The 22,969-nt window shown below is 39.7% G+C and overlaps 1 protein-coding gene across 1 annotated transcript in view; it reads right to left on the minus strand.

Annotated features, from left to right (window-relative positions):
* Positions 1–7,909: 7,909 nt before the first annotated feature.
* The window catches only part of chd1 (chromodomain helicase DNA binding protein 1), a 146,753-nt gene continuing 131,693 nt past the window's right edge, over positions 7,910–22,969 (minus strand). Inside the window, exons 31-37 of the mRNA XM_033017363.1 lie at positions 20,087–20,347; positions 19,241–19,372; positions 14,493–14,671; positions 13,345–13,444; positions 10,816–10,867; positions 10,433–10,649; positions 7,910–9,645 (exon numbers count right to left, since the gene is read on the minus strand). Of these exons, the coding sequence (XP_032873254.1) occupies positions 9,261–9,645; positions 10,433–10,649; positions 10,816–10,867; positions 13,345–13,444; positions 14,493–14,671; positions 19,241–19,372; positions 20,087–20,347 (1,326 nt within the window). The 3' untranslated portion in view covers positions 7,910–9,260. The remainder of the gene's footprint in view (positions 9,646–10,432; positions 10,650–10,815; positions 10,868–13,344; positions 13,445–14,492; positions 14,672–19,240; positions 19,373–20,086; positions 20,348–22,969) is intronic.

Below are 22,969 nucleotides of genomic sequence, written 5' to 3' on the forward strand. Positions count from 1 at the left end.
TCTTGAGACTTTTTATAACTAGGAAGAAAGCTTTTCCTTCATCTTGTAGGTTCTTAGTAACCTCAATGTACTTTTTCACATAATTAACAAACCACAATCTCCAATCTGGTGGGTATGCTGCCAGCTCCAACTTGTACCCAATCGTGCCAGCTCTGCTTTATGAGTTCATTCACATAAAATGCTACCCTCTTGTCAGATATGACCAAGTTATCCAGACGGGGATTGTGTAAAAGCTGAGCTCTTCGTGCTGAAATAAGTGTCATGGGCATGACTAACTTATGAGTAGTTGCTCCAATGTTAGGGATGCAGCTGGTGCCAATTTGCGTAAAAAATATAATACTGATTTCACATTCCACACTTCTTTGTTACTAGGCTTTAGAAGGTTCATATTAAAGACACCTTCCATAAACTTTGTCACCAGTGGGTGAGAGTCAATCGTTTGTTGTCCCACTCCAAGCACTAGATACAATGATAAGGCACTGCGAGCAGTGTTAATTGCGCTATAACTTAGTCAACTCTCATAAAACCAAACTGAAGGAAACCCACAAACCTCTGCTACTTGTTTAAAGCAGCTCACATGTGTCTCTTCACAAAACTTTCCCCTTGTTTAATGTAGGTAGCATACTGCTTTCTTGTGCCATCTCGCCAAGCTGTAGTGATCATGTCAACTGTCCTGCTGGATAGTCCTATAAGCTCGAAGGGTCTCTTTAAACCCTGCAAATTAATAAATCAATACGATCATGCAGTGGGTGCGATGCACGAGTGACAGGTTGAACTGTTTGTGTCTGTGAGCCAATTTAGGAGCTTCTTTCAGCATACCTTTTTACAATGGAAACCATGGTTGAGTCGGCCAATTTGGCACTACTATAATTCCTATTGCCTTGTCTTGAATTATCTTTTGGAGGCATCTTCCGATAAGGCAGAATGAGGAATTTCTTGACCTGGTGTCTGCTTCAATTTTGTACCTACATGGCAGGTGTACAGCTGACGCCCATATTCCCCTCTTATACACTGCACCCAAATGGACTTTGCTAGAGCATCACATGTTTGAGACTTACAGCTGCCATATGGTTAACATACACTACTGCTGTTGTGTTGTTCAAATGTAGCCTGGTTTGCATATCATGGTCATTCCCACAATATGTTCTCGATGCCTGGAATGCTGCCAACATTTCCAAATAGTTGATGCCTTATATTATGGCCTTGTCTCAACTCATCGTCATTCCACCTACCACCACAACTAGTTTAGGTGTCAGTTACACCCCAGCCTTCACTTTGTAGTGTTATTGTGGGCTTGCTAGGTACAATGAACCCTGCACCCTCGTGTGTGCTCAATCGCCCACTGGATTTCGGATATCGACTCTGTCATCAGCCTCATACATCTATCAAAATGTCCCATATTCAATTTTAGGGCAAGAACCTTCTCATGATCCAGGCTGTTATAATGCATGGCCCCATAGCTGGGAAGGCAGGTACCAGCTTGCCTTTCACCCTCGCAACCTGTCGTACAGTAGACTTCTCATTCTTAAGTAAGCCTGTGCATGCACCTCCAAAATGTTGTCTCTTACCTGTAGGTAGGGTCACAGACTTATCTGAAGAATTTGTGACAAAGCTTATTTATGCAATCATTTTTGTCGGCTCAAGCTTGGGCTTTCCTGGATGAATAACAAATCTTAGATCTTCTAGGAGTGTCTAGGTTGCTAAAGCAACTACCTCTGTGTCATATATCATCTTTTCAATGATGAGCGTGTCAACTATTTCCTGTGACTCTCATGTATTGGTACTGGAAAGAATGCATCTTTGAGATCGATTGAGGCCACAAAGTCATCCTCAATAATCAACAGTTTTGCTGACAGAAAATCCATTCTAAAATGGTTATATTCCATGTCAAGTTCCTAGCCAAATCAAGAAGGATTCTGTCTACTCCATCTTCCTTAGCCCTTGGGAAGATATTGGAAATATATTCATCTTGTTCATGGACAATCTCCTCAATCATATCCTATTGTGTAATTTCACAACCTCTACTCGGATAGCTATATGTTCCTCTTTAGACCGTTTGCACGGGAATTTGGGCTTTTCTTGCCGTGGAGGAAACCGGTCAGACAGAATGTTTAAGAAGGAACTGCAAATGCTGGAAAATCGAAGGTAGACAAAAATGCTGGAGAAACTCAGCGGGTGAGGCAGCATCAATGGAGCGAAGGAAATAGGCAAAGTTTTGGGTCAAAACCCTTCTTCGTGTCAGATTTAACCATTTATGGTTAGTAAAATGAAAGCGCCAGTGGTTATCTTTTCCCACTTACTTTTGAACAGCCTCAGTATACCTCCAACTTGAATATCCTCCGTACATTTCATGCAGCTGAAGGAATAATACTCACCTACCTCAACGGGATTAGGTGGTTGAATTATAGCATCTGCTGACACTAATTTTTGTTCTGTCCCTTCCCTATGGCTCTGACATTGTGGCATGCTGGGGTTGAGACTGAGTGTGTGGCACACGCCGTCTCCATGGTGAGCACTGTGAACCTGTGCCTAAAAAAGGCCTCTGGCTCTGTCTTAGTTGTGTAGGCCTGGTGCTCCAACAAGCCTCAGCATAGCAGTTTCAGCCACTAACTTGGTAGGGATGATATCCTTACACAGCAGTGCTAAGACGTCTTGCTGCACTTCAGAACATTGCGTTCCATCCACCGACCTCGCAAACACTGAAATCCCTCTTGTGAGACCTCGCTGGAGTTTTAAATCTTAAGAATTCGTTTAGCCAATCAGAATGTCCCAGATGGTGATGTTATCCTTCGGTAAATCACGAGTCTGGCAGTTTCAGGATTAACATACTTTTCAGCATTGCCTGCATGTTCTCCTCATTCAGCTGGTGTTATGTCAACTATATAATGCTACCAGTAGACAAAAATGCTGGAGAAACTCAGCGGGTGAGGCAGCATCTATGGAGCAAAGGAAATAGGCAACATTTCGGGCCGAAACTTTTCTTCAGTCTGTCAGCATATGACCATCCCACCATTCCAGGAATTAACCTTGTAAACCTACTCTGCAGTTGACTGATACCCTCAACCTTAGATGTTGAGACAGTGCCTCCCTGGTCAGTATTATCCTTTTGGGCTGTAAGTTCCGATCTGGTATTCCCCGAACCTAGGGTCGTAAAGTTTGTAGTATGTTCTGATAATCCTAATATTATTAATTTTGGCTCTGGGTCCAGTTGGATGTTAATAACTTCAGAAATAATTTAAAAAATGTCCACCCAAAAATTTTGAATTTTTATACAAGTTACAAAGGTATGCGTTAAGTTGGCTTCTTGAAATTGACATCTATCACAGAGAGGGGAAATATTTGGAAAAATCCTATTTAATTTTACCTTTGAATAATGTAGTCTGTATAATATTTTGAATTGTATCAAGGAGTGTAGCATTTAGCGAACAGTGATTTATATATTGTAAACTTTCATCCCATGTGTCTTTTATTATGGATTGAGCCAACTCATCTATATGATTCTGAAGACGGAACCACAGTATCTAAAAGGATATTATAAATATAAGATAATTAATTTATTTGTGTTGGGATGTCTATTCAAACACTCATCAATCATTCATCAATTCATCCCTAAATCTGTAGTCTTGCGTATGTAGTTTTACATAGTCTCTAAGTTGCAGATATCTAAAAAGATTATTAGCGTACAACTCGTATTTCTGCTGTAGTTCCTGAAATGAGAGAAAAATGCCATTTTGATAAAGTTCTCCCACCGTTTTAATTGCATGGGTTTTCCATTGAACAAATCCTCTATCTAAAACAGACGGTTTAAAAGACGGGTTATTTGCAATCGGGAGAAAACCGATAAATTCCCCAATTTTAGAGTGGGTTTTAATTGTTTCCACATACGTATAGCACTATGTATAATCGGATTTCCTTCGTATGTTTTTTTATTCAAATTAATCGGCGCTAGAAGAATCGAGCCGATTTCAAAAGGTAAGCAGTCCTCCTTCTCCATCTTTAGCCAGCCTGGTTGTTGTTCAATGTCATCCAACCAGAAGGTAATATTTTTTAATATTAACTGCCCTGTAAAATAATAAAGTTTGGTAAAGCTAATCCGCCATTAACTTTGGACTTGCATAAATGTTTTTTATTTATTATAGACAATAGGTGCAGGAGTAGGCCATTTGGCCCTTCGAGCCAGCACCGCCATTCAATGTGATCATGGCTGATCATCCCCAATCAGTACCCCGTTCCTGCCTTCTTTCCATATCCCCTGACTCCGTTATTTTTAAGAGCCCTATCTAGCTCTCTCTTGAAAGCATCCAGAGAATCTGCCTCCACCGCCCTCTGAGGCAGAGAATTCCAGACTCACCACTCTCTGTGAGAAAAAGTGTTTCCTCTTCTCCGTTCTAAATGGCTTACTCCTTATTCTTAAACTGGGGCCCCTGGTTCTGGACTCCCCCAACATCGGGAACATGTTTCCTGCCTCTAGCGTGTCCAAGCCCTTAACAATCTTATATGTTTCAATGAGATCTCCTCTCATCCTTCTAAACTCGAGTGTACAAGCCCAGCTGCTCCATTCATGTGGTTCTTATAGTCCCAGATAAAATTTGTAACAATTGAATCAATTTTTTTTGAGAGATATATCGGAATTGATTGGAATAAGTATAATAATAGTGGGAGAAAAATCATCTTTATAGCATTAATTCTACCAACTAAAGAGATGGGAAGAGTTTTCCAATATTGGGTATTTCTGTGTAATTTAGTAAGTAAAGGAGGAATATTTGATTTGAATAAATAAATATATTTCTTGGTCACATAGATTCCAAGGTATTTAAACTTTTTATAGGCGATTTTAAAAGGATACTGTTGAAGTATAAGCTGGTTTTGTTCCATTATTGGCATAGTTTCGCTTTTATTCCAATTAATTTTATATCCCGAGAATGAACCAAATTGAGTTATGAGACTTAGTAAAGTCAGAATGCTAATTTCTGGGTTTGTGATGTATAATAATACATCATCTGCATATAAAGACATTTTATTAACTATTATACCCATGTATTTCTGAGTGGGATCTAATACTCTCTGCGAGTGGTTCTCTAACAAAGGCAAATAAGAGCGGGGAACGTGGACATCCTTGTCTACACCCTCTGGATAAATTAAATTTAGGTGACAACATTTGATTAGTCAATAGTCTAGCTGTTGGGTTTGTGTATAGGAGTTTCACCCATGAACAGAAGTTTACACCAAGATTACATTTTTCCATCACAGAAAAGAGGTAGGGCCATTCCACCTGATCAAATGCTTTTTCAGCGTCTAACGAAATGATTGATAAATCTTCATTTAATATTCTATTTGAATATATTATATTAAACAAACGTCTTAGATTATACAATGAATATCGTTTCGGGATAAAACTTGATTGATCGGGATGTATTAACTTGTGGACCACCAAACTTAATCTGTGAGCTAAAATTTTGGCTAATATCTTTTGATCAATGTTTAAAAGGGCTATGGCTCTATACGAGCCTGGGTCTTGAAGATCCTTATCTTTTTTGGAATTAGTGTTATTGTTGATTCAGTCAAAGTTTGTGGCAATATCTGTTGCTTAAAAGCATAACTATATGGAGTCTGTAAGCGTGGGGAGACCAGGTCATTACATTTTTAATATAATTAATTGTTCAAACCATCGGGGCCAGGGGTCATCCCATTTTTCAGAGATCACGGTTCTTCAGTATTCTGAGGCAGAGAATTCCAGACTAACAACTCTGTGTGAAAAAGTGTTTCCTCGTCTCCATCTGGTTCTGGACTCGGGAACATGTTTCCAGCCTCTAGCGTGTCCAAACCCTTAATAATCTTGTTTCAATAAGATCTCCTCTCATCCTTCTAAACTCCAGAGTATACAAGCCCAGCCGCTCCATTCTCTCAGCATATGACAGTCCCGCCATCCCGGGAATTAACCTTGTGAACCTACACTGTGCTCCCTCAATAGCAAGAATGTCCTTCCTCAAATTTGGAGACCAAAACTGCACACAATACTCCAGGTGTGGTCTCACTATGGCCCTGTACAACTGCTGAAGGACCTCTTTGCTCCTATACTCAACTCCTCTTGTCATTTAGGCCAACATGCCATTCGCTTTCTTCACTGCCTGCTATACCTGCATGCTTACTTTTATTGACTGATGGACAAGGAGGACCCCTAAATCCTTTGTACTTCCACTTTTTCCAACTTTATCAAGGAAGAAATATAAAGCAGTGACTTAAGTCAGCTATTATCTGTTGAACAGAACTCTACAAATTGCTATTAGCCTTGAAGTAGGGTTCCAATCTGAAAAGTTGTTCTATTCACCCCCCCCCCCCCCCTCCCCCCAAACATGCACATCAGATCAGGTTTCTCCAGGCAGGTTTCTCCAGGGTTTTTTCTCAATATTCCAGCATCTGCAGTCTTTTGTGCAGCCATCAATGATTTCCTACCTTCCACAGAATCTGCTCTTACTATTGTTCCAATCAACAGACTAATGAGGACTTCAATTACTGATGTTCATACTATCAAAAATCAAATGAAGTATAAATGAGATTAGTGATGTACAAAACCCTACTTACTGTTTAATCTAAAAACTTATTTTTGTGTCATTAGAATTTCCTTAATTATTTCCAAATATTCTAAACTTGTACATTTAAGCAATGCATTCCAGCTTTTCCAGCCCATTAATCTTATATTGCTTACAATACCAACCTGCAAAATGTTAACAGGCTTTCTGAAGAGATGAGCTTCTTATACAGCCTGACAATAAAACTGTTACGAGGCATATGAACCCATATAAATAACAGAAGATAAAACGAATCCCCGACTAACAGTGGGGATTCGCTGGTCATAGCCTTAGGATAAAACATCCTTTGTTGATTCCCAAAAATAACAATACCCATTTGATTAGGTGATGGTGTGTCATGCAGATCTTCACAAGAGATTCATCTGCTAATCAGACATCTCTGCCTTGGTTAAACCCGAACAATAATGGAACTAATCAATAAAAAAAACCACTATAATCTACAGGAGATAACCACGGAAAGCCCCAGTACCAAAATAGTATACTCAACATTCAAAGAATATTTTTTTTAAAGATTGAGAATTTAGTATTTTTTAATTTTAATATATTTAGTTGCCAATGAAAGAATATTGTGCTGTTGCAAGTGTGACTAATCCACATTTCTTCCAAGCTTAAAGGATTCAGTAAACATAAGAATACATATTGTTTCCAGGAAGCTGCAGTATTTATCCCAATACAATTACTGAAGAATGTGCTTTGAAATTGTCAAAACTGGTCTTTTCCAAAATATATCAATGACTTCAGGATATAGATTATTCATTAGTTCACATCGCAAGTAGAATTAATAGATTCTGTGGTATTCCCAAGATCCTTTCAAAAAACACACTTGCATAAGGTGAAAACATTGATTTTAAAGTCAACACTTCATCTGAACTGAGGTACAGCTTTCCTGGCTTTTATTCTATCAAATTTATATTTATATAATAGGATACAATTCCTCCAGTCCATTATTGACTCTCTCTCTCTCCCATATATACATACACACACACACACATATACATATATAATGGAATTATATTGTATATATTGTATGGATCATATATATATTATATATATATATATATAATGGAACTGCAAAAATACTTTGTTATTATGCAAATAAACGTTGATCATTTCTCAATGCATTGTCACATTTTTAGGACTGGGAAACAGGAGATTGAATAGCAGAGATCATTTTTTGCAGTAATTGCACATATAAACTATATTTGCATCTCTATAGCAGTTCATTTTGTGTCATTTATTCACAGCAACGTCGTCTACCTGGTTATCACTCGGCACAGCTGCTAATATTTTACCAAAGTTAAACCACACATTTAACAAGGGAGAGTTACAAAATTACTTTATTAAAAAGTCTGTGATACTTTCTGGAGAAACAAAGGGGGTGGGAAGAGAGACTGGTGATGGATTTGTTGGTTTGTACAAATCTGACATTTTTCTTCCATGGTGAAAAAGATGTCAGTAATTCACACATCATACTCTGTAAATTTACTTTGCAATATATAGCAGATATTTACATTGGTGTGCATTATAACACCATATAATTTCCCCAATTCACCAATATGCTGGAAATTCATCTGACTGCATAGCACATTTCATATTATTGCCTGTTTTAGTAGGGAAAAAAATTGGGAAGTTGTTATACCAAATTCGCCTCATTTTATTGTTCTTGTTGTAGATGGAATCTTAGGATGGGGAGCGGGGAAAGTTGCTCTGTTTATAAAATGTATCTCAAACTATAATCTGACATCTGAATTTTTTAAAGGAATTTCTCCTGTGTAGTTACTACAGCAATCACAACACTGAGTTTTAAAGTAAATAAACACATTTCTAATACAAGTTATCAATAAAAAAAAGTACTACAGGACTAAATATAATGGAATTGATTTTCCCTTTCCCATTTTACATTCTAAACAGCAATTTCATCAAATGACAATTCATTAAAAACTGTAGTACATGGATTTTATAATCATGATGTGAAGGCCTGAGTTGGTGGGGAAAGGAGTCAAAAAAAGCCTGAGAAGAAAAAAAGCTCAGATTCGATCCACTAAATTTACAATAATTTACAGTAGTATATTTTCAAAGGCATCACAATTGATCAACAAAATATTTTACAGTTGTAAGTACAGAATTTAAATATTCAAGCTTGCCAAGAACTGGGCAATGTGGTCGCAGTGTAAAATGTAAACAGACTCAATACAAATAACTTTGGGAGGTGAACTAGAGTCCTCTGCCTTTTGAACAGTCTAATTTTTTACTCGTCTCCTAAGTTCCTGCATAATCTTATGTTAAAACATACTTAAATGGATTTAAATTTATTCTTCAACACATAATTCAGGTTGATGAGGCTGAAGCCCTCCATTTCTGAGAAGAATGAATTCTATGATCCAGTGTGTTTGGGGCAGTGTTCTAATATATGCAGTAGTAAACATGTCCATCTTTGAATTTAAAAAAAAAACAAGAACAAAACATGCCACAGAGTTGTAGCACAGTGCAGCATTAACCTCAATACAAAAATATTTTCTTCTTGAGATAACAACCTTGCAACCTGTGAGGAGGAGTAACAATACTACTGCTCGAGAAGCAGCTCTTGTCTGCATGTTTAAGTCACATAAGGCATTTATTGTGTTCACTTTTTTATGGCTGCATTGGGTGAAGACGTGGCATCACGTGCTGTTATGTTTTACGGCTGTTCCAGATGTGCTCTGGGGTACTTTTGTGATCAGAGGAGTATTCAAGGGGGGATCTATGTTCCAAAGGTGATCTCGAGTCATATGGGGATCTCGGATCCAAGGGTGATCTTGGACCACTACCAGATGGCCTGTGGTCCACTGGCCAGTCTGAGTGGTATCTGTAATCCCTGGAGGATTTGTGATGGCCTGAGTATTCCGAAGTGGATCGATGATCTGAATGAGATCGATGTTCCGAACTAGAACGGTGATCAGAGTGAGATCTATGGTCAGCGTGTGAGCGACTCTCCTTTGAGCTAGACTCTGGACCAGATCGATGATCACGACTTCTGTGATCATCAAGTTTTCGATGCTTGTTTTCACTGTGATACCTGCAAAATGAGGAGAGATCAAGGTTATTTTCTATGTTCATGTAAATAAGGATACATTACTAAGTCAATAAAGAATCACTGTATATTTGATACCTATGCATAATTATTTCCAAGGAGCCTTTCAACAGTTACAGGACATACATTGTTAACTTGAATCATTTTAAAGTAATTCACGGTATGAGTTAACTCATCAGATGCCCGGAGACCGTGAAAGACTCCTTGGAAGTATTATTTCTTTATTGAACACATATCCTTCAGGTTAAAAGGATAGGAAATAAGAACGGATGAACTTCTCGGACTACATTTGCTGAAACAGGAAAAACTAATGTAAGTGACAGAATGCTTTGGCAATTATAAATGTTTTTATGGGATAGATGAGAAAATGTGCCTGGGTAGCAATGAATGGAGCTCATCAATTTAAAGTAGCTAGGAAGTAGTTGGGATAAATGGTTGCATTGAATTGTTAAAGGTCTTACTTTAAGGTAGTTAAGGCCAAGCTTGCTGCCTCTTAAAAAATCCTACAAATATTTGATGCAGAGAATACAGAACTATAAAAATTAGTTAACACTGACACAATGACTTGAATGGTTTCCTTCTGCATTTCTACATGGATGTAAAGTCCTTACTTTTGAAGCAATTAGAAATACAAAGTCGACACAAGTTATTCTGTCACCACCAGAAGCAAAACATTGCATCAATAATCTTATCAACAATCAATAAAGATATTCCACAGCTTTTCTATAATCAAAATTGTATTTTTTTTAAATACGAAGCTGCCTCCGCTTACCTGCTATCTGATCGGTAATGATCTCTGTCCCGGTGGTCTTTGCCATTGCTAAATGACGAATACAGCCTTTTTCTTGACGAATCACTTTTTCGATAGGAATCACTATGGTGACGATCTCTGTGGTGATCGTGATAATGAGATGAATGATGTCGTTCTGATGAGTGACTATCCCTACTGCTGTCGTCATTGTGTGAATTTTCTTTAGGTTTTTCAGATTCTGTTGAAAAAAATGGAATCATTTTGTTATTTTCTCAGCTTACACATTAACAATGATTGATTTTTCACATATAGGAAATATCTCAAGAACATTCACTTGAAGCTCAAATTAACTTAAAATGTAATATTTTTCACAAAAGATATCAAAACGTAATCTCTGATCTTACCTGTGTGTTTGGCATGTTGGGTGCTAAGGGTGCTGCTGTGCTGATCATTAAGCTGCAAAAACAAATTATACAAAGTATAAAGATTGAATGCTGTTTATAATGAAAAGGTTCTCTTAATACTTCAAATATCAGTCGAGGCCGGAGCCCCCACAGGTCGGAGTCGGTGGAGCCCGCGGCCGAAGCCCGCTCGCGTTGCGAGTCGGCAGAGCCCGTGACTGGGGCCTCGGTCGGTGTCTGGAGAGGACCCGGCAGCGATAGTGGAGGTCGGTGCGGCGGTCGATGATGGCGCCGACTGACGGACCACGTGGAGCGCGGATGCTGCCGCCGAGGGAAATAACAAAGGACCCAGCGTGGGGGGGTACACACACTACTGTTGGGGGGGGGGGGGGTAGTGCCGTGGGGGGGGGGGGGGGGGGGGAGAGAACAAAGGGAGACCTGCCACGGATACTGTATATATTTTGTGACTTTGTCAGCGCCCTTATGTGGCGACTTTTGCATTTCTTGGAAATGCAAGCAAAGACTTTCACTGTGCCAAGTTTTGTCAGAGCATTTCAGTATTCTAGTACCTGAAAAATCAACATTTTGCTGAGGAAATCAGTATTTTTACGCGGTGCCATTTAAAAAAAATATGCTGTCATACCCATGTAAGAGGACAAGAATACATAACTGTGATACCAATTGACATGTCTTCTACGCACCTTACTTGACAGTGCATTCATTGCCATCTCTTTGTATACTGCTGTTTGAACGGATGTTTCCTGCTTTTAGCACCAGATGATAACGTAGAAGCAATTTGGAAGCCTCCCTCTCTCCCTCCTTCCTCTCTCCCCTTCTCTCTCCCTCTCCCTCCCTCTCTCCGACCCCCTCTCTCCCTCCCTCTCTCCCTCCCCCTTTCCCTCCCACCCTCCCTCTTTCCTTTTTTTCTCCCTCCCTCCCTCTCCTCTCCATCTTCATTCTCTCTCCACCCCTCCCACCGTTCTGCAAAATCAAGGCCAATCCCAATGCAACTGCAATTCCACTGGAAACCTTTCACAAGGCTTATCCAGAATTCTACCACAGCCTGAAAAATAATCAAAGGCTCAACTTCCACTGAGAAAGAGAATTCCAAAGACTCATTGTTATACGAGAATTTTCCCGAATAGTCACCCATTCCTTCTCTCCAGAGTCGCTGCCTGTCCCGCTGAGTTACTCCAGCTTTTTGTGTCTATCTTCAATTCCAGAGTTAAATAAAAAACAGAGTGCTGGGCGAACTCAGCGGGCCTGGGCGGCATTTGTGGAGGGAATGGCTTAGGAGTTGTTTTCGGGCCAGGTTCTTCTTCTAAAGGAAGAAACTGCAGATGCAGTTGTCTTTGCAAAACGGCAAATGATTCTCGGAATGCCGAGGTGAGAGGGTGAGAGAGAGGGCGAGAGCGTGAGTGGGAGGGAGAGAGCGAAAGACAGAGAGATACAGCGAGAGAGGGAGAGATTCCAGCCTAGGTAGATCGACACTTACAAAAATAATCATCCAGATCTTGAAATTTAAAATACTGATAGATTTAATCTGCTATAATTTTTAGAGGTGCAGTATGACTTTTTATATCCTTGCATTTTTTAAGCAGCAAGATCTTTTCACCGGGTTATTACTTTTCCATTGGCGAGTGGTATGTTAATGAAACAGGACGTCGGGCCGATCTCGGTTGTTCCCACCTGCCTGTTGCACCTCGGCCGATACAGCGGTGACTCGTTGTTACGATTATCTATGGTCGGATTTTTTTAAATCCGAATTTAACAACGCAAAATCGTACATCAACATTCTTATCACATTTCCATACAAAATACGAAAAATCCGTACTACTTGGCAGCTCTGTATCATCCACTAACAAAATAAGTTAACACTGGAATTTACTTTTGTCCAACAGTTTTTGATAAAGTTCAGAATGCTAATGAATGCTTGGTTCGGCTGCAGCACTACTGCCTCATAATCATGGGAATTCTGTTCCACCCAAGGATAGACATAGTGGCATAAAATGGGGGGTGTACTACTGAACCAAAAATCATACAACAGTAGAAATAAAATGACAAAAATGGAAAGGACAATTTGTAGAACATGATCCTGAAAATACCAAAAGTGTGCCCCAGATTCCAATCAGGGTTAGGGATTGCTATGATATAGTTCGAAATACAAATAGAAAACACATACGTGAAAAAGGACTGAATGATGTTACAAGTATTATTACTGTAAATTTCAAGAATTAATGGATGCACATGAATGCCCGGAGCATAGAAATCTTAAATAAAGATATTGCAAATTCTCTGAGGTGTAGTCTAATGTTTTGCAGTGTAAAATTGAATTAGTATAATTGGTTGGCTTGATAGTTAGCACAGACCCTGTAGGCAGAACGGCCTGTTCCCATGCAGTATGATCATGAATATGACATTTATACTTAAAAGTAAACTTTAAGAAAATCTTAGGCAATTAATTTTTCTCAATCCATCATAAACATAGTATTTTGCAAAATGGCCTTTCTACTGGCATCGGTGTACTCATACCTGTGAATTCTCCAGTCGTTTCTTGATTGCATGCTTGTAGAGTTTATGCAACTTTCTTGCATCAAATTCTGTGAACTTCGAAACAAAGATCCAGAGATTTCTAGAAATAGATAGAATTGCACAACCTTAAAAGGTAACAACTGAATTCCGCGCTTTTATCAGTAAGCCAATAAGAGTCCACTTGTCCTTAAAGTGCAAATAATTACACTTCACTGATCTGGGAACTGGTGAAAACTCAGTATTCCAAGGGATCTGGTCCTAATTCAGTCCATTTTAATGAATGAAGATATGTATTTTCTCTCACATAAGGATTCTTTATGGTCACCTGCACAGTATTCCCAGTTTCTAGAGAACGCAGAGCACAATTGATAACATTTCTCAAATAGGCTGAAGCTGGTAGATCAACTGTAAAAGTGGAGACACTTGTCAGACAGCTGGGCTAATGTAAAGTTGGAGAGGGTAAAGGGAACTTTGTAGAGCCTGACTACCTGATCATGTGATAGCTCAGGTGTAGAAAGGATTAGTTGCCTACAGATAGCAATGCTGCTATTTCTATGACCTTTAATTCTTGGTTCAACCACCCAGTTTTTTCATGTTTCTATTAACATATTGCATGCATGGTTATGCAAGAACCATCTACATATAAAGTATGAGCATGCTTGATCATATGAACTCATTTAAAAAAGAACATACAAATAGTTCATTATAAAATAATTCAAAATGTCCCTTGTTGTGCACGAGTTGTGATAGCAACTTCCCCAAAATACCAATCTCTTCCAGAACTGCAACCTGAAAGCCAACTTCATGAAATAAGTTTTGATATTATTTAAGAAGGAACTGCAAATGCTGGAAAATCGAAGGTAGACAAAAATGCTGGAGAAACTCAGCGGGTGAGGCGGCATCTATGGAGCGAAGGAAATAGGCGACGTTTCGGGTCGGGACCCTTCTTCAGATATTATTTAGATTTCATCTAATTGTGACTTTATCAATCTAGATCCTTTTAGTAAACATGACATCATACTTTATGATATATTATGTTATAACCTTATGAGCTTTTGACTTGGCAAGGAGTATCCATTTTCACCGCTCCCCATTTATGTTATGAGATGTGCAAAGATGAATGAAAAAGTGGTTAAAAATGTGCTTACTTTCGCCACTGTTTGATCTGTTCTGGGTTTGAATATTCTTTCAAACATTCAGTGATGTGGTCTCCAATCTTAATCAGGCACTGCCTGGTGTGCTCAAGTTGTTCCTTTTCTGAAAGGCCCTTCTCAGGCCTGTCCAATTGTTTCAATGCTGCCTTTACAGGTCTCATTCTCTCTTTACACTGAAAAACAGAAGTAATAGTATAACTCAAATTATACCAGTGCTGGCCAAGATAACTTTTAATTGTCACATGTATTATATTACAAACATGATATGAGCCAAGTACTAAAAATGGGTTTAGTATAGATGAATTAATCATAGGCACAGTGGGCCAAAGAGGCTGTTTGAATGGGGGTAGGACTTGACAAGCATAGGCTTCTTCCTATCCCTTTTCGAACGAGTCTAATGTGTATTATGTTGAAATTGGCTTTTGATTTTTTAATTTATGTACATATATGTTATGTATATGTGTGTATGTGTATATGTATGTATGTACATGTATATGTATGTATGTGTGTATGTATTTATGTATATATATATAATTTTCTTTTTATTTATTCATTTTCATCTTTTCTTTTCTTCTTTTTTTTTAATCGTTCGAAATAAAAGATATCATTCATTCATTCATTCATTTCTGTGCCATATGACTACAAGCTATGCCAACATGTACCTTTAAAGCATTCATTCACTTTTATGTGACAACTGTAAAAGAGATCCTACATTGTTGATCTGGGACTTTGATAGACAGTGCCCTCCATAATGTTTGGGACAAAGACCCATCTTTTATTTGTTTGCCTCTGTACTCCACAATTTGTGATTTGTAATATTTAAAAAAATCACGTGGTTAAAGTGCACATTGTCAGATTTTAATAAAGGCTATTTTTATGCATTTTGGTTTCTAAGCAGTGTTTATACGTAGTCCCCCCATTTCAGGGCACCATAATGCCTGGGACACAGCAATGTCATGTAAATGTCAGGACGACATATGGCACAATGGGCTAAGTGTTCGGCTGGCAACCTGAAGGTGGCCGGTTCGAATCCTGCTTGGAGTGTGTACTGTCGTTGTGTCCTTGGGCAAGACACTTCACCTACCTTTGCCTGGGACTAGAGACAGAAATTAGCTACTGATTGGCTACAATCTCGCATATTTACATGCAAATGTTCATTAATATGCACTGTCCCTATAAACAAATTATTATTATTATTATTATGAAAGTAGTCATGTTTAGTATTTTGTTGCAAATCCTTTGTATGCAATGACTGCTTGAAGTCTACGATTCATGGACATCACCAGTTCTCTGGTGATGCTCTGCCAGGCCTGTATTGCAGCCATCTTTAGTTTATGCTTGTTTTGGGGGCTAGTCCGCTTCAGTTTTCTCTTCAGCATATAAAAGGCATGTTCAATTGGGTTCAGATCGGGTGATTGACGGCCACTCAAGAATTGACCATTTTTAGCTTTTCATAACTCCTTGGTTGCTTTAGCAGTATGTTTGGGATCATTGTCTTGCTGTAGAATGAACCACCGGCCAATGGGTTTTGAGGCATTTGTTTGAACTTGAGCAGATAGAATGTGTCTGTACACTTCAGAATTCAATATGCTACTACCATCAGCAGTTGTATCATCAATGAAGATAAGTGAGCCAGTACCTTCAGCAGCCATACATGCCCAGGCTATAACACCACCACCACCACCACCACCACCACCGTGTTTCACAGATGAGGTGGTATGCTTTGGATCTTGGGCAGTTCCTTCTCTCCTCTATACTTTGCTCTTGCCATCACTCTGATATAAGTTAATCTTTGTCTCATCTGTCCACAAGACCTTTTTCCAGAACTGTGGTTGCCCTTTTAAGTACTTCTTGGCAAACTGTAACCTGGCCATCCTATTTTTGCGGCAAACCAGTGGTTTGCATCTTGCAGTGTAGCCTCTGTATTTCTGTTCATGAAGTCTTCTTTGGACAGTGGGTCATTGACAAATCCACACCGGAAGAGTGTTTCTGATCTGTCGGACAGGTTTTTGGGGATTTTTCTTTATTAGAGAGAGAATTCTTCTGTCATCAGCTGTGGCGGTCTTCCTTGGCCTGCCAGTCCCTTTGCGATTAGTAAGCTCACCAGCGCTCTCTTTCTTCTTAATGATGTTCCAAACAGTTGTTATTGGTAAGCTTAAGGTTTGGTTGATGTCTCTAACAATTTTATTCCTGTTTCTCAGTCTCATAATGGCTTCTTTGATTTTCATTGGCACAACTTTGGTCCTCATGTTGATAAACAGCAATAAAAGTTTCCAAAGGTGATGGAAAGACTGGAGGAAAGACGAAAGAGGAAAGTGGGCAAAATTAGGGCACATGGTATTGGGGTAGGGTGCTGACATGGATAGAAAATTGGTTGGCAGACAGGAAACAAAGAGTAGGGATTAACGGGTCCCTTTCAGAATGACAGGCAGTGACTAGTGTGGTACCACAAGGCTCGGTGCTGGGACCGCAGCTATTTACAATATACATCAGTGATTTAGATGAAGGGATTCAAAGTAACATTAGCAAATTTACAGATGACACAAATCTGGTGAATTGTGAGGAGGATGCTGAGAATGCAGGGTGACTGGAACATGTTGGGTGAATGGGCAGATACAGTTTAATGTGGATAAATGCGAGGTTATCCACTTTGGTAGCAAAAACAGGAAGGCAGATTATTATCTACATGATGTCAAGTTGGGAAAAGGGGAAGTACAATGGGATTTGGGGGTCCTTGTTCATCAGTCAATGAAAGTAAGCATGCAGGGTAAAGCAGGCAGTGAAGAAAGCGAATGGCATGTTGGCTTTCATAACAAGAGGAGTTGAGTATAGGAGTAAAGAGGTCCTTCAGGGCCCTAGTGAGAGCACTCTTGGAGTATTGTGTGCAGTTTTGGTCCCCTAATTTGAGGAAGGACAGTCTTGCTATTGAGGGAGTGCAACGTATGTTTACAAGTTTAATTCCCGGCATGGCGGGACTGTCATATGCTGAGAGAATGGAGCGGCTGGGCTTGTATACTCTGGAGTTTAGAAGGATGAGAGGTGATCTTATTGAAACATGTAAGATTATCAAGGGTTTGGACACGCTAGAGGCAGGAAACATGTTCCCAATGTTGGGGGAGTCCAGAGCCACAGTTTAAAAATAAGACGTAAGGTGTCTAGGACGGAGATGTGGAAACACCTTTTCACACAGAGAGTTGTGAATCTGTGGAATTCGCTGCCTCAGAGGGCGGTGGAGGCCGGTTCTCTGGATACTTTCAAGAGAGAGCTAGATAGGGCTCTTAAAGATAGCGGAGTCAGGGGATATGAGGAGGCAGGAACGGAGTATTGATTGGGGATAATTAGCCATGATAACATTGAATGGTGATGCTGGCTTGAATGGAAGAATGGCCTCCTGCTGCACCTATTGTCTATTGAGGTGCTGAGAGCTCTCTTGTACCTGTATTAAGGAGGCATTTAAACACACCTGAGCAACTACAAACACCTGTGAAGCCATGTATCCCAAACATTATGGTGGCCTGAATTGGGGGGATCTGTATAAACACAACTGCAATTTCTACATAGTGAAACCAAAATGTATTAAAAAAACCTTTTAATAAAATCTGAAAATGTGCACTTTAAACACATGTGTTTTTTTCCTATTATAAATCTCAAATTGTGGAGTAGAGGCAAATAAAATAAATGATGGGTCTTTGTCCCAAACATTATGGAGGGCACTGTAAGCTGACAGCCCCAAGCAAAAACCATACCAGCTGAGTATAACTGCTTTTCCACTTGGTGAAAAGCTTTATCGAATTAGTTTTGATCTAGCAAGATCAAGAGGTCCACTTGCAGTGAAGCAGAATGTGCCAAACTGGGAGGTACTTGAGTTAACAACGCAGTCCAAGAATAAAATATATTCAAAATTGGTGGATTTCCATAAAGTTAGAACTTGATCCAATTTATTTGGGAGATATCATTGTTTCCTTCCTTTCAAATGGAATTGCTATTAATAATTGTAAGATATAATGCAATCAGCCTGCTCAACATAATTATTTTTGGAACATTAATAACACTTAATAATATAGTTAACCAAGTCATGTATTTTGGAACGAATGATATTATTTTGCATGTAGGTGCTAAAACCAGCTCCAACTCTTTATACACAACTTGATTAAGAACACTTTTTGTGCTCTGGCTCAGTATAGACTTAGAATGATCTCAGGATGCAGCTGATGTAGTAGAGCCAAAATTACTTTCCATCCTGAATGGTAATACTAGAATCTGACTAGAAAGGGGCTGTCAACTTGTATCAAAGTCTTAGATCAACTGTCAGATTCCTTTTACATTTGTCACATGAAAGCAAGTGGAGGTGAGTACATGCTTTAAAGGTAGTAATTATTATAGTATAGAATCAGATGGCGTTTAGTAGCGTGGTGTCAAGACAACAACCTCCCCCTCAATATCAACATAGCAAAATAGCTGGTCATCAACCTCAGAGCACGGCGTGGATTACACGTCCCAGTCTACATCAATGGTGCTGAAAAGCTGAGATGGTCAACAGCTTCAAGTTTCTAAGCGTAAATATCACCTACAATTTGTACTAGTCCAACCACATTTGTGCCATGGCCAAGAAAGCACACGAGTGCCTCTATTCCCTCAGACGGCTAAGGAAATATGGCGCATCTCCAATTGAAACAAAAAGTATGCAAGTTAACTTTACGAAATGCGTATGATTTGCAGTCAACATCATCATTTGTACTTACAATACTAAATGTATTCTGATCGAGTTCTTCTGTCTCTTCTGTGATAGGAACTGGATCATTGCTTGCTGGAAATTGAACTAGGGCATCAGTCTTTTTAGACTTCTCCTTTGCGTCTGGCTTAGCTTCAATTATCTACATCAAACAGAGTTACTCATTAGCAGCAGCATTAGACCAAAGGGAAAGCTTACATTTCTAGGAAACCACAAAGCATTCATCATTCTCAACATTATCTAACAGAATTCTATTTCTAATTAGAATTACTGTCTTGTGCCTCAATTCTAACCAGTAATTTCTTCAACTAAATTTCATTTCAGCATTTGTAAATGTACAATGGAATTCACTTCCATCTATAGACAATTGGCTTTGCTAATAGGTCCATCAAATTCTTCGTTTTCCCCATCTCTATCAACCCACTTCATTCTCATGTTGAGTTTTCCATTTGAAAGTGCAACCCCATTCACTGCATACACCATTAAACAGCCCACTGCCCATTCACTCCAAACAATCCATAATATTTGTCCCCAGTCCTGAAAAAATGGGTGACCTGTTAACCTGGTACATTTCAACATGGGAAATGTTCTATAAAAGAGTGAACAACTTAAACTTTCCAATTCATGATTGTCATTTGATAAAACACCTACATAATTGAACACAAAGGCCACATCACAATATGGTGATATATAAATGAATGAGAATACAATATGCTAATACATAAATGGACAAGCAAACAGTCATTTTTATGGAGGTTACTTTGATTGAAATTCAGTTCAATGTAAATGTAAATATAAGAATACAATTCTACATGGTTCCATATCCAGCACCTTTTTTTATCAAATACTGTTTTACCTTCTCTTCTTTTACTTCTTTATCTTTATGAATAGGTTCTTTATCTTTCTCCTCTTTTTCTTTTATTTCTTTCTTGACATGTTTTTCTTTTGTTTCTTTCTTTTCTTCCTTTTCCTTTTTGTCTTTTCTAGTTTCTTTTGCTTCTTTTTTGATCTCTTTCTCTTCAGATTCTCTTTTAGCTACAATTTCCTGTTCTTTCTCTTCAACATCTCTTTCTGCTTTCAATTTCTTTTTTGTGGGTTTTGCTCCAGCAGCATCATCCTACAAATAAAAGGCAGAATATTCACCGTGTCTTAAAATCTGCTGCTTCTATTCTGTATCACACCAAAGCATAGGCATCTTTCACCCGAGCCAATCTTTTGGCCCCTGATGGTCTCCAATTCTAGATTTGCATCTTGTATTCATTTCCCATCTGTCCCAAGCTATACTCTGTTTATTTTCCCTTAAACTTTCCATTTGATATGAACTAATCTGAGCTCAGCTGTTATCAGCGTGTCAAAGCTACACATTGATGGATTTAATTAAAGACCTGGAATGAATGACAAGAGTTCAGTCTTCAGGTCTCTCCGCCACCTTCGGCATTCCAGAAAAGGCGATTTGTCTGTCCATCTCTCCCTGTTGCTAATATTCCCTGATCCAGGCTTCATTACAATAGACAATAGACGCAGGAGTAGGCCATTCGGGCCTTCGAGCCAGCTCCGCCATTCAATGTGATAATGCGTGATCATCCCTAATCAGTACCTCATTCCTGCCTTCTCCCCATATGCACTGACTCCGCTATCTTTAAGGGCCCTATCTAGCTCTCTCTTGAAAGTATCCAGAGAACCAGCCTCCACCGCCCTCTGAGGCAGAGAATTCCACAGACTCACAACTCTCTGTGTGAAAAGAGAGAAGGAATGCGTGACATTTCGGGTCGAGACTCTTCTTCAGGCATTCCTTGTCCAGAGATGCTGCCTGTCCCGCTGAGTTACTCCAGCTTTTTGTGTCTATTTTCATTCGGGAAAACCTCCGCTGCACCCTTTCCAAAGCCTCCACATCCTTCCTGTAATATGACGACCAGAAATGCACACAATATTCCAAAAGCGGCTTAAACCAAAGTCCGAAAAATCTGTGCCATGACTTCCTGACTTTTATACTCAATGCTTAGAACAATGAAGGCAAGCACTTCACATGCCTTCTTGACCACTCTATTTGCCACTTTCAGGGAGTTATGGACTTGGCCCCAAGATCCCTCTGTACATCAATGCTGTCTTGCATTGCTGCAGATGCAAAGTGTTTTGCCATTAATTGTATAATTTACCCTTACATTCAACCACCCAAACTGCAACACCTCGCATTTGCTCACATTAAATTCAAGTCAAGTCGCATTTATTTATATAGCACATTTAAGAAACAACTCTCGTTGGCCAAAGTGCTTTACATTTGTTATAAGAATAGTATAAACAAACAAACTACATACATATAGCCCTCGCTCAGTGGACGTCAGGAAAGGCTTGGGAGTATAAATACGTTTTTAGTCTTCACTTAAAGGAGTCGATGAAGGGGGCAGTTCTGATGGGAAGGGGGATGCTGTTCCACAGTCTAGGAGCTGCAACCGCAAAGGCGCGGTCGCCCCTAAGCTTATGCCTAGACGGCGGGATATTCAGCAGCCCCAATTTGGCCGATCTGAGGGACCTGGAGGTGGAGTGGTGGGTGAGAAGACTTTTAATGTAGGTGGGGGCAAGCCCATTGAGGGCTTTGTAGACATAGAGGAGGGTCTTGAAATGTATACGGAACCGCACAGGGAGCCAGTGGGGAGAGGCCAGGATCGGGGTGATGTGATCCCTTTTTCGGGTGCCCGTCAGGAGTCTCGCTGCGGCGTTTTGGACCAGTTGCAGGCGGGACATGGAAGATTGGCTGATGCCAGTGTAAAGAGAGTTGCAGTAATCTAGGCGGGAGGAGATAAATGTGTGGATGATCTTTTCGAGGTCATCAAAGTGGAGGAATTGTATTATTTTAGCTATCGTCCGAAGCTGAAAGAAGCTAGTTTTTATCACGGCATTGACTTTTTTGTCAAATTTCAGTGCTGAGTCAAATATCACGCCGAGGTTTTTGACGTGAGGTTTGAGTAGTGGGGTAAGGCTTCCAAGGCTGCCTGCTATCATTTTGATTGAGTCCGAGGGGCCGAGAAGGACGACCTCAGACTTACTCTCATTTAGTTGGAGGAAGTTCTGGGCCATCCAGCACTTTATATCCTCACGGCAGCGGGTAAGGTTAAGCAGATTTGATTGGTTTTTCCAACTGTACACTTTGACCAACCTAGATTTATGTCTAAGTCATTTATATATATATGACAAACAGCAGTGGTCCCAGCACAGATCCCTGTAGAACTCTGACTACATTCTATCTTTGTCCCGCCCACTCCCCTGACATCAGATTGAAGAAGGGTCTCGACCCGAAACGTCACCCATTCCTTCTCTCCAGAGATGCTGCCTGTCCCGCTGAGTTACTCCAGCATTTTGTGTCTACCTGTAAAACTCCACTGGACACAAATCTCCAGCTTGAATATCGTCCTTCCACCACGGCCTTCTATCATTAAGCCAGCTCTGAATCTGTACATCCAAGTCACTGTTGATCCTGTGCATTCTAATCTTCCAAATCAGGCTACCATGGAGCTTCATCAAATACCATACTAAAATCCACAGAGACAAAATGCCATGGATTTTAGTGAAAGCATTTGATAAAGCCCCCAGGATGGAAAAATTAAATACTCGAGGGCACAGCTTTAAGGTGAGAGGAGCAAAATTTAAAGGAGGTGTCCGAGGCAAGTTTTTTTTGTTTACAGAAAGTGGCGAGTGCCTGGAATTGACAATAGACACTGCCGTGGTGGTGGTTGAGGCAGAT

This window comes from Amblyraja radiata, chromosome 3 (genome assembly GCF_010909765.2).
Source record: "Amblyraja radiata isolate CabotCenter1 chromosome 3, sAmbRad1.1.pri, whole genome shotgun sequence".
NCBI classification, from domain to species: Eukaryota; Metazoa; Chordata; class Chondrichthyes; order Rajiformes; family Rajidae; genus Amblyraja; species Amblyraja radiata.